Below are 17,628 nucleotides of genomic sequence, written 5' to 3'. Positions count from 1 at the left end.
GATCTGAATAGAAAATTATCATTGTCATTTGTCATTATTCAAGCCCCATGCTAGTCTACAATACAATGCTATTGGTGGGGCTTGTGCCAATAAATAAATGTTTTAAACGCGCAGAGACGAAAAATACATTCAGTAGAGCATCGTAACAAACTCCTCAAAATAAACTCGTCGTTGACGACCCTGTCCAACCATGCACGCCACGCACGGCGAGACGCCTCTCTCCACCCCACCCCCCAGTCACTCAGACGCTGAGGTATGCCGCCATCCGGGACGAAGCTAAATAAAGGATGAGTCCGTGGTGGAGGAGGCCGGTGGAGGCGTAGAGGCGGGTGGCGGCGTGGGCGTGCCAGGAGACGGGGGGGTGACAGGAGGGCTGGTTCACACCCCTCCATGCCGGCTGACAGCACAGGCTGACAGAACTGGACCAAGAGGAGGAGGAGGGCAGCCATTAAGAAGACCACATCTTGCTGGCTGGACACGCCTCCAGAGACTAGGGTACTACCTTGCCAGTTAGGGTTCTGCCACATTCTACTGTTACAGTTCTACTGTTTGTTGAGCCGTTTGAGAAACATGTAGCAGTTGAATAGCCGTAGCACGCCACTCTCTCTGGGTAAAATAAGTAGTAACTCCATTGACGCCTCACTCTTTTATAATACTGCTTTTCAATACTATGTTCCACTGATGTAAAATGCTGATCATAATGGTAAATGAAAGGGTAAATGAAGAGCACTTACATAGCGCTTGACACTCGCAGTACAGTAGGTGTATTGAACATACTGTATTAATATATTTTTGCTTGGCCCGGGCAGGGAGATCTTGGATTGCACGTAATGAAAGAGCAATAGAACACTAATGTTCCATATGGAATAAACAAGCATGAATCAGCAGCATCTCCGGGAGAGGGACATGCCTCCACAAATCAGCGGCCCCCAGATGAAGGCGATCGTGTTTCAGGCAGATTGCTCCCCTGGTTTTCATTATGCAGCTGAAGTGGATCTGAGGTGACAGTAAATAAACACCTCCTCCTCCTCCTCCTCCATCAGCGCTGAGGTTTTACGCCGCCGCGGATCTGACGTGGAGGGCACGTCCCAGAATGCAACCCTCCTTTACATTAGTGCAGGGGTTCTGTCGCAAAGGAAGAGCGCGGAGGAATTTGGGATGACTTGAAAGGGCCGAGTCGCGGTGTGAGGTCTTTGATATTCCCCTTTCATTACAGTTCTAGAGACAGAGCTCTCATTAAATTTAACAAATTGCATTTTTATCAAGATCAGAGGAAGGTCTTTTTAGGACTGCTGGCACTGCTACTGGGCCCCCCCACAGGCAGACCCAAACATCCACGCTGCGCCTGCCTGACGGGCTGCCTGGACTCCAGCTTTCAGGTGAACCAGAACGGCGGCCAGACGACAGGTTGCGTCCTTCTAAAATGTCAGCCTTTGATTGGCCACCCGTATCGCCCTGGTGGAGTGTGATGTGGAGGAATCAAAGTTCAAAGGCTGGAAAAGGTGCTGCAGTGTTGGTGTGTGTGTGTGTGTGTGTGTGTGTGTGTGTGTGTGTGTGTGTGTGTGTGTGTGTGTGTAAGGGGAGCTCAGCAGCGGTGCAATTCTCAGTGGGTGTCTGGGAGGAAGCCGGACGGTGTGTGTGTGTGTGTGTGTGTGTGTGTGTGTGTGTGTGTGTGTGTGTGTGTGTGTGTGTGTGTGTGCGTGTTTGTGTGTGCGCGTGTGTGTGTGCGTGGCCACGTGTCTGGGAGGAGGCCGGACGGTGCATGTGTGTGTGCGTGTACTGTGTGTGCGTGTGTGTGTGTGTGTGGCCGCTTGTCTGGGAGGAGGCTGGACGGTGTGTGTGTGTGTGTGTGTGTGTGTGTGTGTGTGTTGTCTGTGTGTATGTGTGTGCTGCGTGTCTGGGAGGAGACCGGACGGTGTGTGTGTGTGTGTGTGTGTGTGATTGTGTGTTGGGGGGGTTGTCTGAGAGGAGGTTGGACGGTGTGTGTGTGCGTGCGTGTGTGTGTGTGTGCCGCGTGTCTGGGAGGAGGCCAGGCCATCCACTCACCCGTCCAGTCGCACATCGGGAAGACTCCTGTTGAGGGCGATCATGTCACTGGCCATGAGGTTGAACTGATTGATCTTGAACAGCTCCTTCATCTTCTCCTGGTCGTCCCTGGAGATGACCACCGCCTTGCCCATCTCCCCCGGCCCCTCATGGCTCCGAGAGATGACAGCTGGAACGGAGAAGAGAGAGAAAAAAAAACATTGCACATCACATCTACGGCTTAACCAGCTCAGTGGCCTTGGCCGGGTTTCCCGATAAAGAACATTCTTAAGGAACCCTTCTTAAGCAACCCTTTGTATAGGAGTTAAGAAGTAATTTGGATTTAAGTGCTTCTTAACTCGTTCGGTAACTTGTCGTTAGTGTGTCTGCCCTAAGATTGGGAGGTTGGGGGTTCGATTCCTGGCCGAGTCATACCAAAGACCATAAATAATGGTACCCAATGCTTCCCTCAGCATCTCAGCATCAAGGGTTGGATTGGGGGGACTGGGATACTAGCGTCATGTCCAAGGGGTGCACTTGTACATCAAGCTGCCCCACACTAAGGAATCAGGAGATCAGGCTCCTGTCCCCACTAATAATAATAATAATAATCATAATAACAATAACAACAACAATAATAATAATAAACTTTATTTGTATAGCACCTTTCATACAAATAAATACAGCTCAGAGTGCTTTTCAACAGAGAGTATGCATCCAGGGAGTGCTTCACCTAAAAATAGACAAAATAAAATCAAAACAGGATGGAAGATAGAACACAAATCTCGCCTTACCCTAGGTTACTTCATCGTGCAAAGCGACAGGTCAACAAAAGCTAACCTTTATCTAGGTTACTTCGTTGCTCAAAGCGACGGGTCAATCGCGTAAAACTAACATAATCCCACAGTACTCCCTACTAGGTCATACCAAATCATCTGACATTCGACCCGCTAGACGTCCTTTGTGCGGCTATGTCTGACTATGTTACTGGAAGCCAAAGCAGAGCAGCTAGACTGGACTAATGTGCTCTCTCCTCTTGGTTTCTGTTAATAGTCGGGCTGCAGAGTTTTGAATGAGCTGAAGTCTCTCAGTGTTTTTTTGGGGGGAGGCCAGTGAAGAGTGCATTACAGTCAGCGAGTCGGCTTGAAATAAAAGCGTGAATCAATTTTTCTGCATCCATTTGATTTAGAAATCAGCTATGTTTCGTACCTCAGCTATGTTTCCAAGGTAGAAAAATAAGGTTCGAGGCTCGAGAACCATCGGTGTGTGTGTGTGTGTGTGTGTGTGTGTGTGTGTGTGTGTGTGTGTGTGTGTGTGTATGTGTATGCATGCGTACGTGCGTGTGTATCTCAAGGATATTTACACCTACGCTGAGTATTGTGGAGTTTCTCTCTATGTGGGAGGTGAAGGTCACACACTCATACACACTTCATCACACCCACAAACAAACTTCATCACACCGACACACACACTTCATCACACCCACACTCGCACACTTCATCACACACTTCAACAGCTGTACTGAGTGTATGTGTGTGATGGTGGTGGGGGGGCAGTCAAACTAAATATCTACAGTATATTGTATTTATTTTTTAAGCTTGAAAGGACCTCTTGGCTAGAGATACATTTCCTGTTCAACAGAGTGTGTGTGTGTGTGTGTGTGTGTGTGTGTGTAGGACTGAGGAGAAAGGCTGGTCTTGGACCAGTGTGAGTTTTTTTTTGTTTTTTTTTATACATATCTTTATTGGATCCATTTCAAAACAAGGTACAGTTGTGAACATGTAAACATATACCATTTTCCCATTTTTAACCACCCACACACCAACACAACCTCCCCCCACCCTGCCCCCACCCCAGACAACTTATAAAAGATATCAAGACATACCAAACAAATTAAAAGATAATAATAACACATTTAACATTTTTAATTAAAAACAGGATGAACTACAATGTTAAAGGCTTCTAGTTCTTACTCAGATTCTGGCAAAGTCAGACAGAATAGGTTCCCATATATGGTGAAATGATCTGTCGAACCTCTCATAGAGTATTTTATTGTTTCTAAGTGTAGAAAAGACAACCAGTTCTTCAGCCAGGAGGTAGAGCCTGGAGGGCCAGGACTCTTCCAGGGTAATAAGATGCGTCTGCGTGCTACAAGAGAAGTAAAAAGCAACAACACTAGCACATGTTTTTTTTAAGGCTGGGCACTTATCCCAAAAATCGCTATCAGAGGACATGGTCACAAATCAATATGAAGAGCTCTGGACATGCTGTCAAAGAAAGAAGACCAGTAGTATTTGAACACTGGGCAAGAATAAAATTCTCTGATCCCATCACCGGGCATTGGACCCTTGAGAAGAGGGCTTGAGAACTTTGAGCTATGCTGTAGAGAAGCCAATGCCTACCGGAACCACAAGCCATTGAACTGTACAGTATCGTCCGCCTATCCTTGCCTAACTGGACCATACTGTACCACCTGACACAGCCCTCTAACTTTGTCCCTTTTACACTACTTGCACACGACCGCTGACTGTATTGTACGTAGGCTCTCATTGCACACACACATACAGCATACCACCACTGTTCTTTACGTAATCAAAACCATCAAACTTTAATTGATATTTAATGTTGACATTTGATTGAAAAAATGATTTATCAAAATGTATCAAAATGCACATATCTGTTTTTGCAAATGAACTCTTCATATTGACAAGGTGAAAACAATATTGTGATATGTTTATTGTATATCAGCGAACGCTGGCTACACAACGCTGATAACAAACACGTCTTTTGTCTCTAGGCCTATCCATGATATTACAACAGTTAAAGGACAATGCTCGTTTTTGACAACCTGGACCTTATTTACGACATATTATAAGACGTTTGACTCACCGAGATCACTTTGGTGTAGTTCGGAGGCATGTGGAAGAAATGTAAAATCCAGCGCGAGCCAGTATATCCATGTAATGGCGGTGGTCGGGGCACTTAGAATGCAGTTTCTAAAAATCTATTTTCTGCCGCGAAACGGTTGTTTTCATCAATCTGTCCTGATCATCAATCTGTCTTCATTAATCGCTAGTTGTGCTTACAGAGAGCATAGGCCTGTTGTGTTGTTTTTCACATGCCTCTGTAATATGATCTTTAGAAACGTCTTTAGACACGAAATACCTTCCTCACTTGCTCCAGCACGCATGCGCACAGCGTGCGCACTAAATTCACAAAGTGTATTGGAGTAGAAATGTGGAGAAATGCACTATTGGTGTGAACAGCAGCACTACTGCAACGCTTCACACCTGCCCTTAGTGTATCGTATCGTATTGTTATCGTCAACCCAGTATCGTGTATGGTATCATATCATGAGATTAGTGTATCGTTACACCCCTAATACATACATACATACATACATACATACATACATACATACATACATACATACATACATACATACATACATACATACATACATAACCTTTTAGGGATGGGGGGCTTATACAGCACGTGTACTGCCCCCCCCACCTAGAACCCCCTGCCACTGTTGCGCCGCAACCCCCTGCTAGGCCCTGATGCTCCTCCTTCACACCTGCCCCCTCCAGAGCCCTCCCCTCCACCTGTCTGCGGTCATCCAAGCTCGGAGTACTGATGGTCAGCAGTTGGCTCCCTCTCTCCTGCCAGTCTCCAGAGTCCAGCTCACCTGTCAGCAGAGGAAACTCTGGAGAGTCGTCCTCCCTCGGCCGGGCCAGACAGACAGTGTGAGAGTGAGTGAGTGAGTGAGTGAGTGAGTGAGTGAGTGAGTGAGTGAGTGAGTGAGTGAGTGAGTGAGTGAGTGAGTGAGTGAGTGAGTGAGTGAGTGAGTGAGTGAGTGAGTGAGTGAGTGAGTGAGTGAGTGAGTGAGTGAGTGAGTGAGTGAGCGAGTGAGAGAGAGAGAGAGATGCTGTACACAGTGACACTAGCCACCCTTGTTTTGTGACGTCCAGCGTTAGAACGAACCACCGCTCCCCAGGCCTCAAAATAACCAGACCCTTGCATCTGTTGTCCCTCTAACAGATGACGTCAACCCTCAAGGAAAGAGTGAACGCGTCCTCCCGAGGCCTGCGGTTCAATTCCCCAGGTCCCACTCCAGCACCAGGGCCCCAGCTGGTACCTCTACAGATTCACTCACACTTACACTCCCAGGTAATGAGTCATTGAAGATGTGATCAAATCAAATCAAACTTTATTTGTACAGCGGATTTCATACACCGAGGCAACACAATGCGCTTTACAGAGAGCAATGAGCAATGGGAGGGTGGGCATAGGTCCCATGTGACCCTGTTGTAGCTTCAGAAATCACTGTTGAGTCCTGTCTTCTCTCTGTTCGGTTCTTTTGTAGTAAAGCAGACTATTTTGTGAATAGAGCTCAGGTTTTTTTTCTGTTTTGTACATCTCTCCTCACAGTTGAAACACAAGAGATGAACTAAATGAGCAAAGAGAACAGCCCGTCAGCTACTGAGTAGGAGGTTGTTACTTTCACTTCAAAAGGATAAAAGCCTCATTGCTACAGATCCTACTGTAATAATTTCTAGAAATCAATGTTTGCAATTCTGAACTGTTGTTCTCTTTAAACCATTACCGACAGCCTCCTCCTCCTCTTCCCCTACCTCCCCACACTCCTCCTCTTCCTCCTCTCTCTCCTCCTCCCCCTCCTCCCTCTCCTCTCCCTCTTCTCCTCCTCCTCCCCCACCTCCCCCAGACTTCTCCTCCTCCTCCTCTTCCTCCTCTCTCTCCTCCTCCTCCCCCACCTCCCCCAGACTTCTCCTCATCCTCCTCTCTCCTCCTTCTCCTCCCTCCTCCTCCCTCCTCCTCCTCCTGTCTGACCCAGCTGGCCCGGCGTGTATGAGTGCTCTACCCCCCGTTGGGCTGGCCGTCACGGGGGCCCAGGCACAGACACAGGCTGCATAACCAAGCAGCATTATGCAGGTCCTCTACCTGCTCCTGTCTGTGCCGCCCCACTGGGCCGGCTGCCTCAGCCTGCAGCCGACTGCCATCCTCCAACATGGCTGGCTGGAGAGATTCTACCTTGTCTTATACTGTGGATAAAATTAGGCTGCACCTTACATGAACCTTACACCTTACATTCTCATGGCAGCTGCCACCATTGGTGTGTGAATGTGTGTGTGAATGGGTGAATGAGAGGCCATTGTAAAGTGCTTTGGATAAAAGCTAGTATACTGTAAGTGCAGTCTATTTGCCATAAGATAACCATGTATCGGTATAAGACACACGGCAACAACGCCTGTTCTGTGACGCACTCCCCAGTGGTACCAGCCCAAAGGCAGGACGGAGTTGTAACCGTCCTCATCCCCGTCCTCATCCCCGTCCTCATCCCCGTAGTCCCAACGGTGACGCAAACCCTCCGCTATCATGTTCTGATCAATGGCCAAGCGTTAACGTTACGCTGAGAAACAAATCCTCAGAGCCCAACGGTAGTAACCCCATCTGCATGAAACAGAGAGCGCTCACTCTGCCGAACACACTCCGTCTCCCTGGCGACTTCGTGGGGCATCATATCCAAGGGCGAGCTGAAAAGGTCTGACAAGAAATGTTCTGCTTAGATTTTATTAAAGGGCAGGTTTGGAATTTAGCATTGTAAGCCATGTTATAAGGTTATTTATGATCACGTACATCGGCCGATATCAAAGTTTCGTCAAGTGGTCTCGAGATACAGCCTGTCGCCGCTAACACACTCAATGGATCCATAGGTGCATAGACAAAATCCCTCAAAAACACCATAAACTCTCGTTTTCAAAGACAGGAAACTCATTGAGTGGTCACTGGTGTCCGTTGATGTTCTGGCAAAAAAAAAATCAAATTATGCTTCCGATCGGGTTTTATTGATCATATTATATCCATTGATTTGTGTTGACAACAAAGCCAGAGATGTTTAGATTCATCCGCGTCCCATATTTGTTTTGATCAACAAAGACTTCTACCTAACACTATCAATGAAATACCAGCTGCAAAGCAATTGTAGGCATCTGGACTTGTTGTTTTTGTTGTTGTTGTTGTTGTTGTTGTTGTTGTTATGTAGACCTGTGACCCGGAAGCAGCTCTTCTTCTTCTACGGTAGCCTCCAAACTCAGTCAAGACCTCCCAAAGTTCAAGAGGAAGTTTACAAACGTATGTACTGCGAGTGAAAATAGGTCTATGCTAATTGATAAATAAAATCCCGGAAGCAAACAGATACCAGTGACCACTTGGTGAGTTTCATGTTTTTAAAAATGAGAGTTAATAGTGTTTTTGTCTATGTACCTATGGATCCATTGACTGTGTTAGCAGCAACAGACTATATCTCGAGAGTGCACCGTTTGACGAAACTTTGATATCGGCCGTTGTATATGATCATAAATAACCTTTTAACATGGCTTATAATGCTAAATGCCAAACCTTTAAGTTCACTAATGTGTAAAAGTAAGTGATCTGATACCCTTAACCTCTTAATTTATACAAAATTGATTTTTTACGCTGATTAGATCATTAACTATAAAACATAACTGCATTCCTACATTGTCTCCTTATCGGTAGACAGTAAACTTCAGTATTCCTGCTCAGTTATACACAAGCCAGGAACATGTAAACACCACTGATAGACAGATGGATAATTGATGTACCAAATCAATTATTTGTCGAGTGACTTTACCATAAACTACATACCCTACTACTGCATTCAGTACATGTCTAAGATGGCTACAAAAACTGTCCGTCTGTTCTACAGCTTCCCTGTAAGTCACGGAAGTGAAGGAGTGTTTACATAATGGCTACGTCTCAGAGGGATCATCATAAACATATGAACTGATGGGTAATAAAGTTTACATGGTAGAAGTGTACCTGCTTTCAGCTGGAATCCAACGCAAACATTCTTTAAAAGGCCCGGCCCAATATCGACATGATGACGGACGACTTAGAATCGTCCGCCACTTCTCTGAATTGCATATAATGGAGTTCAAATTGATCCAATCCATATGGCTTACTGTTTGACTTTCCATCAGTTGTTGCCATGGTGATCATGCAAACTGTAATCCCACAAGGTTGCATCACACTAAAGTTTCCCAGCAGCGATCTCCTGTCACATTAGAGAACTCATAAAGACACAAGAACAGCCATCTATATAAGAAGGCATCACACTGCCTTCTGTCGTGATCAAACAGTAAAACCCTACGGTATATACTGCAGAATCAATGTGAGGTTGAGTGATTTCGGTCTTTGAAAGCGGCCCAGTGTGTCAGTGAATGGATGACATACCGCCAGAGGCCTAAGCCTTGCTTTTATGCAGAATGACTACTAAAACCTAATTTGACCATTTAATTCCCCCAAAAGCTTATACTAATAACCATTTAGAAGCTCACAATTACCTCGACCCAGAGTGCATGTTCTGACACCATTTCATTACATCTAAAAGCATTATGGAGCTCGTGTGTAACTTATGGCACAATTGATATGCAAATAACACTGAAATCCTGTGGCCAGGTTAGCTTCTTTTTTTTTTTAGCTTTCAGGCAGAGATTTTTACCTCATTCTAACCTTGACAGTGGCTTATTCTAGCGAATCTATTTACTGAAGGATGAGGGAACGGACGAGCAAAGGTGGATTGGGTTGATTAAGCAGTGATCCTGAGAGCCACAGGCTATGCTTACTGGAGGAGCAGGCTCCCAAGGACAGACTCGAATAAATCCATTCACCCAGAGATGGGCAGGAAGTCCACTGCTTTAATTGGCTTTGCTGGGGTTTTTTCTGTCTGTCTACACTCTCTCAATAGCACATATGGGACCAATAGGAAATAAGGCAAGTGTGCTTGCAAGGGCAACAAAAAATGCACTGCATAATCAATGGAGGTGGTCAGAGTAAACTTCCAAAAGCACAGAACCAATGGTTTGAATTATACTCAACAGAATAGGGAAGCCTGTCATGCACTGGATGACCTCTTCAAGGGGCCCAGGGTACATCCTGGCCTGCCCAGCTCTGCAGGTCAAAGGTGAAACCCTCCCCCGCCCCCTCGCTCACCTCTGAGAGCCGGCAGCAGAGAGCGGTCCTTCCTGTCATCACACTTGTTGCACTCGCTGAAGTAGAGCAGCAGGAAGACGTCCACCAGCACCCAGACTAGCGAGGTGGTCAAGACCACCTTACAGTAGACGAATCGCCGCATGGGCTTCCCGGACAGGCAGGCTCTCTGGGGGGGCGGGGGGGGATCAGCACGCTGGCCCCTGGTGGCGGGGGGTGGGAACTCTGGAGACGGGGCCAAGCAGCAGGGGGACGACCGAGCGCGGGGGACACGGGGAAGTCATCCCACTGCAGAGATGGAGAGGAGGGGTAACATCGGAAAACACGGTTAGAAATCAAACCGACAGTAGCATTTCAATCCAAGTAAATCTCTCATTCTCCAAGGTGATACTGTGAATGCTACTCCAGCATTTGTTATTATCCAGGGGAGAAAGAAACTGCTCTCGCATGGCGCCCACTTATTGCGTTGTTACAATATGGTATTGTTGCAAATTTGCAATTACAAAGGAACAAAAGACTGTAATTGCAGCAATGACATACAGACTGCAATTTCCCACGACCTGGTGTGACTCTTTCTCCTTCACAAACTGAAACTGCTCTTGGTGGAATCATACCGTAGGAGTCATGACAATGAGGCATCAGCCGAACAAATGACAACAAACAAACAAACGTTTCTGCAGCCAACAAGCATTTCATGAGGTAAATGTTGTAACCTTCCTGAGACTCTGCGTTTCACATGGATTTCCAATTGTTGAGATGACTAGGTACTTTTTTGCATTGGAGAGAGATGAAGAAAGCCAATTCTCCCCTTGGAGAGTCTGCATATCATCTCCTCACTTACTGGCCGTCTCGCCCCTGACCGAGGGCTTGGATTTCAGACCGGGGAGAATATTTGTGGGGGGAAATAACTCTCAGAGGAGTGAAATGAAGTCCTTGTAATACTCCACATGAAATATACAATCGTTTGCCATCCAGCATGGCTGCCACTGCATGAAATTACAGGCTTACCAAGAGGAGACACGTTCCATTGATTCAGCCTTCTTTGAACTGTATAAATATATATAATCACAAGATCAGCAAGAAAGAAAGGACGCCGTCTGTCGGTGAGCACAGAATAAAACAGACGGAAACAGAAATTATACAACGGTTAGTTCTGGTTCTTGATTCTGATTGGCTGGAAGCCGTGTTAAAATACTTTGTAACACACACCTGGGACCGCATATCATTCCATTTTCAGTATTAATGCGCCTCCCATTTGATCCAAATGCATTGTAGTTGTTGTTGTTGCTTGGCAACCCTTTTGTTTGGGTAACTATTTTGCTCGGCGGAATTGAGGGAATGATGCTTCGTTTTGAATAAATCTTAATATTTTACATTGCTGTGTGTTTATTTTACACTAATACCTGTAGTAACGTTGTATAAAAGCAATAAACCACTCGAGGCCGTGTGTTATAGTGATTTTATAACAGCTAGGGGGGTTTTAGGCACGACGTTGTGCCTAACAACGCCCCCTAGCTGTTATAAAATCACTATAACACACGGCCTCTCGTGGTTTATTGCTTAAGTATAGTATAGGCACTCGTCTCAGCTAATAAGCTATCTAGGCAGCAGGATCAGCACAGCACTGATACTGAGAGACGCATCCATACATGGTGTTTCCCAACTCCCAGAGATCCATTGTTATGTTGTACTGCAGTCAGTCCTGCATTAGCAAAGCTGCATTATTGAGCTATCAAAGATCATATAACCACAAAAAACACTACTGAAAACAGACACCCCCTGTGTTTCAGAGTGTGTGTGTGTGTGTGTGTGTGTGTAGCTGCGTGCGTGCATGTGTGTGTTTCTGTGAGTGTGTGCATATGTGTGTGTGTGTTTGAGTGTGTGCGTGTATGCGTGCCTGCCGGCCTGTCTATAGATGTCCATCGCTGATGCTCCCATCATGTCTGCCCTCTGCTAACCATTCTATCATTCAGAATCCAGCTGCGTGTGTCCTACCATGTCCAGGGCTACGGGACCAGAGCACTGCGCTAGACCACAGACAGACAGCTCGCCATTAAACGCCCCGACGCCTGACCGGCCAGAGGTTGGGCACATGTGTGGTGTGGAACCACAGAGGGCTGCTCAGCGAGTCTCGTTGCATCAGTGCTACACCCTGCTGAAATACTGAACAGCCCTTAGAGATCTGCATGCACATCTGCTCACAGAGCACAGTGAACTAACCTTAGCCCCCCATGATTAAAACAACAAACAGGTAAAACGCAGGCTGAAATCAAAGAGATACCCTACATCTGACGGCGCAGCCCCCCCCCCCCCCCCCCCCCCTCCACACACACACACACTAATGTCCGGGTCCTCTTCAGAAACACACACAAACACATACATACACACACTAATGACCAGGGTCCTGTTCAGAGGAGACCTGTGAGACTGCGTTGCCTGGTTGGTGGCACCGAACCCAAACACTGGCCTGACATACCAAGCAGATGGCTAGAGACGCAAAACACACACACACACACACATTTCAGTTATAGTCAATTTGATGGTAATTTCTGTTAAATATTCTGATGGTGTGGGGGCATATGTGTACTGTGTGTGCCTGTGCCTGTGCCTGTGCATGTGTGTGTGTGTGTGTGTGTGTGTGTGTGTGTGTGTGTGTGTGTGTGTGTGTGCACGTATGCGTGCGTGTGTGTGTTTGTGTGTGTTTTGCGTCTCTAGCCATCTGCTTGGTATGTCAGGCCAGTGTTTGGGTTCGGTGCCACCAACCACACTCCAGGCAACGCAGCCTCACAGGTCTCCTCTGAACAGGATCCGGTCATTAGTGTGTGCGTGTGTCTGTGTGTGTGTGTGTGTGTGTGTCTTTGTGTGTGTGTGTGTGTGTGTGTGTGTGTGTGTGTGTGTGTGTGTGTGTGTGTGTGTGTGTGTGTGTGTGTGTGTGTGTGTGTCCTCTGAAGTGGACCCGGTCATTAGTCCAACCATCTGTAGGGGTGGATATTTCCAGTGTGCCACCACAGGGTCCTCCTCTCCCCTCACTACAGAACCCAATACACCAACGCTGGCTGGTCTAACACCAACCACAGCACACCAACACTGGTATAACCACCAACTAGAACACACCAACACTGGTCTAACCCCATCAGAACACACACATGTTGACTGGTCTAAACACCATCAGAACACACCAACACTGACTGGTCTAACACCATCAGAACAGACACATGTTGACTGGTCTAAACACCATCAGAACACACCAACACTGACTGGTTTAACACCAACAGAACACACCAACACAACTGATTTCTGGTACTGTCCATACTAGGCTTTGCTATTGATGAGTCACAGTTTAAATACCATACTACCGTCTGCTGCCGACTACTTTTAGAAGGCTGCTCTAAAGCCATGCCTCCTTCGCATGCCGTCATGTGCTCAGCGATGTCTAATCTAATTGACTGATTTAATTCAATCGAAGGTCAGAGAGGGTCTGGTTCGACTCTTCATGTCAGCAGGCAAGCCGAGGCCTCGGTTGGCTTATCAGAATTCCCCTGGAGACAGAGGAGGCTGAAGACTGCTTATTCCAGGAGAAAGCTTAATCTCTGTTCACGAGACCGTCTCAGAGAGCAGATCTGAAGTGATATGTACCATGGCTCCTTTCCTCAAATGGCAGTCTGAGCTTCTCCCTCGTGCACTGCAGACTTCACTGACAGCTCAAAATGCTATTAAAGGCAGGGCTTGACATCGGTCTCATGACAGAGAGCTAAACAGCCAGTCAGCAATCCTCCAGCTTTTCAAAAAATAAGAAACCGACAAAAAAAAGCTGCTCACTGAGTCGGGCCCCCAGGAGCCAGGAAGTGATTAACAGGATGTGGTAGGCGGCTCATGCTCTAAGATCATAATTCCAAGTCAACTGTTCCTCTGATAACTATAACAACAACATCAACAACACCAACGACAACGACAGCAAAGAGCTGAGGTGTGCTGTATCATGCAGGGTATGATTTAAGTAGCCTATCATCAGATCTCTGGCACTTGAGGAATGTGATATGAAATTGAATACCACCCTAAGGTGACTCTAAAGCCATATCATCAAATTGGTGTGACAACAAACAAACACACATACACAAACACACACGCACATACACACTTGAAAACTATTAACATGAAGTAATTGTGGTTTCTGCTGATGTAACTGAACTTTTCCTGGATACATACTATACCTAGAACAAGGTGCAATAGCCTACCTTAGTCAGTAGTCACTAATCCCCGGTAATATGCATTCGATTTCTGCCTCATCCTACAGGTACTGTATCATATCTCTCCATATATCTGGTGTGATGTTCACATGAATTCAGCCATTCAGCCAGTTGAATGATCAATTCATGCACAGCTGCAGAGGGCCAGGTGTAGTCACATATCAAGCATGCTAGGGTGCAAAAACTGTGATTCTGAAATATCACTGTTAAGTGAAATGTAACAACTGTCATTGATGCAATAAACCTGTAATAGCAACACATTCCGGAGAATCTCGCAGCACATGTCCCTAAAGTGAAACCTTCTCAGTCAAATCCTGTCTTGTTAATGACAGCATGAAAAAACACGGAGAAATTGTGTAGAATAAAAATAAACTGAATCTTTAGTAGCCTACTTACCGAAATTATAGGTGCTGTGTGAATCAATGACCCACTGAAGTCTTGCGTGTCTGCAACGTGTTGAATAGGGTTTTTAACAACACAATATAATATAACCTAATACACAATCAGAAAATGGTGAATTGATTATAATCCGTTGAATGAGATATATAATCAGTCTTGCAGTGCCCTAGCCATCGGAATGGGGAGACTAGCTCAATGAGACGCATAATCACGTCCCTATCATGTTGCCAGCTTGCTTGATACCCATTTACTCTCCTTGAAAGACAATTTATCTCTCTTCAGAAAGCAGTCGTCCAGACAAAGAAAACCGCTAGGCTACATAATCATAATCACCGATGAGTGTTGACTCTTCATGTCCTTTACATTCTATTTGATATGCAGAGCAAAATGATATGCCTAGATCCACCTGTTCTCGGACAGAATATTGTATGTATAACGGTAACGGACAGGCGAAATATCTGGCTCAATCTAACGTGATACGGTAGGCACCGACTTCTGCTCGTTTACTCGTCTGTGGTTGGTTGTAAACGGTGTCGATCACAAAGCCGTGCTGAGCCGGGGCGTGAAGGGCGCATGGTTAATGTAGGCTATATTCTCATCTCCAAAAGCACAGTAGTCTCCAATTAATTTAGACCTAGTATATATATAGCATACTACAGTGAAAGCCTATAGGCTGGTGTAGTGTCGCAGTATAGGCTATTTCTATGTGAATGAATTAATGATTTTCTATACAGGTTACAATGTAGCTTCCAATTAAAGAATTCGTGAGAATTAAGATAATACAAACTAATGTAGTAATGCCACAAAAATATTTCGCTAAGCCTTACATTTTATGTTAAAGCATTAGGAAATCGTGCTGTTATCTGTGAGGTATAGTCTATAGCCTACATACAATGCAAAAGTAATGTCTACAGTAAAATCGACATGAATTAAGTGATAACTGACTACTGTAGACCGTGAACCCGCATCTGACTGTCCATATGGCCAGGGAGAGACAAGTCCCATTAGACTACATCAAGTGTTGTGCAACACTGCCATCTGCTGTAGTAAACGTGCTTCTGGGAGGCAAATGACGACCTGAGGTGGCGATTTGCTCGGTCATTACACAACACAATGACTAATCTAGCCTGTTCTATTCTTTTAAAAACCATGCAACCATACAATGTCAAATGTAGCCTAACCTACAAATATCGAACGGGTCTGTATAGGCTGTCGCTCATAGGGCTACAGCTCGTCTCACACCACCGCAAACCTGGAAGTTGTGTTGTATAAAATGCCTAAATGCTGAAATATAATCGTTTGAGACTATCTGAGCGATCCATTAGATGCCAGTGGAAGTAGCCTTTTCATAATCAGTAGGCCTATATAGGCTGTCGCATGGAGAGAGCATCATGTCATTATAGTGTCCTGACGTTGGACTCGATGGCCTGTAACACTAGTGGCCAAATGTGGACTGCTATGAAAATGTTATAAATAGACTACACTCAGTTATCAATATCGAAAATGATTCTACTCAATGCAATGCATTTTATGCAATTAGGCCTTCAGTTGAGAAAGAGGTTGTGCCCAACCAATCGATCAGGGCCTGCTCCCTGCTGTTCGGCCGTCCGTCTGGTGGGGGCGCTATTGCTGTGCGTTCTTGGTGACGAGCAGGCGCCTCTCCATCCCGTTATATTATACCTCCAGATCCCGTCCTGTCCGCCATGAAATGGTTTCACCCGAGCGGGTTTATGAGCCACGGGTTGCTATAGCATCATACATGCGCTGTAGATGGAAGGAGAACAGCCACAGACTTCCAGCAGCCTAGTGCAAAGCCAAAGCAAGTTTATACACTCCAGAAGAACCATAGATGATTTTTTTTAAAGGTAGCTTTTGAATCCACCTGCAAATCAACATCCATCTTTTAGACTAGGCTACTTCACTTGTGAGGAATTTGACTGGGATTTTGTCAAGTGTTTTCTGACACTGTTTTTTGCGGTGACATTTGAAAGTTGAATAAGTGGAGATGAATTCTACCGGGTTCAATCAGACGGACGGCGGACTGTTCAACAGGACGGAGCTCTTCTGTTGTAACTTTTCGTCCGTGGTGACTGATAACGGCTTCGTGGCCGCGTCTCCGGATGAGAGAAGTCTCTTTATCATGAGAGTTGTCCAAATAGCGGTGATGTGTGTGTTATCACTCACGGTGGTGTTTGGCATATTCTTTTTGGGCTGCAATCTCCTCATCAAATCAGAGGGAATGATCAACTTTTTGGTGACGGACAGAAGACCATCGAAAGAGGTGGAAGCAGTTATTGTCGGGGCATATTGATGAAGACTCCTTTGGGAAAGTTGTCAAATAAACTGCACATCCGATTGCAGGCGCCCGACGATGAGTAGGCTACGCATTTCAACAACAGCAGAGAACAGAAAAGTGAATGGTCAAGTATTCACATTTGAACCTTTAGGCCTATCTCTTTTCCTGTGTCCAGATTGACAGTTGTTGAAAACAGGAAGGGTGTGGTGTGTAGGCTGTGCAGGTGTTCTTTCATGGTCATATTGTTTCTGTGGCTGAAGTATTAGGCATTGCCTACTTGTTAAGGGCCTTCACATCTTTGAGAGATATTGTAATAAGCTCTTATTATTCGTTAACGGCATACAATCACGCACTAATGTACTTTGGATAGCTGAGCATTTATTGTCATGCAGTAGCCTATTGCCATGCGAGTGGCAGGTGTCTTTTTACGGCAAATGCAGTCTCGTAAAGCTTAGGGACAGACGAATGTGTAAATTGCATGTTGTATGTGTTTTTGCATACAATAGGCCTACAGTGATATGTTAATCAATGTAACTGTTTCATAATAGATATTGTAAAATAAGAGTGTTTAAGTGCATGGGCGTTAGTGATAACAAATAAATAAATACAGTATGTGTATCTTGTTGATTG

General features: G+C 45.7%; 2 protein-coding genes across 3 annotated transcripts in view; one reads left to right on the top strand and one right to left on the bottom strand.

Annotated features, from left to right (window-relative positions):
* The window catches only part of galnt13 (polypeptide N-acetylgalactosaminyltransferase 13), a gene marked incomplete at both ends in the record, with an annotated part of 36,456 nt that extends 26,255 nt beyond the window's left edge, over nucleotides 1-10,201 (bottom strand). For both annotated transcript variants that reach the window (XM_084443648.1, XM_084443647.1), the window contains 2 exons: nucleotides 2,047-2,215; nucleotides 10,060-10,201. In XM_084443648.1, coding sequence (XP_084299774.1) covers nucleotides 2,047-2,215; nucleotides 10,060-10,201 — 311 coding nt within the window. The remainder of the gene's footprint in view (nucleotides 1-2,046; nucleotides 2,216-10,059) is intronic.
* Nucleotides 10,202-16,707: 6,506 nt separating this feature from the next.
* rprma (reprimo, TP53 dependent G2 arrest mediator candidate a) lies at nucleotides 16,708-17,013 on the top strand (the record flags this gene model as incomplete). The annotated part of the gene is made up of 1 exon (XM_084443144.1): nucleotides 16,708-17,013. The coding sequence occupies one exon, from the start codon at nucleotides 16,708-16,710 to the stop codon at nucleotides 17,011-17,013; it is 306 nt and encodes a 101-aa protein (XP_084299270.1).
* Nucleotides 17,014-17,628: the final 615 nt, after the last annotated feature.

The sequence above is a fragment of the Borostomias antarcticus genome (assembly GCF_949987555.1).
Source record: "Borostomias antarcticus genome assembly, chromosome: 9".
In the NCBI taxonomy this organism is placed as follows: domain Eukaryota; kingdom Metazoa; phylum Chordata; class Actinopteri; order Stomiiformes; family Stomiidae; genus Borostomias; species Borostomias antarcticus.
The sequence above is the reverse complement of the archived record's forward strand: the minus strand, read 5'-3'. Positions and strand labels throughout refer to the sequence as shown.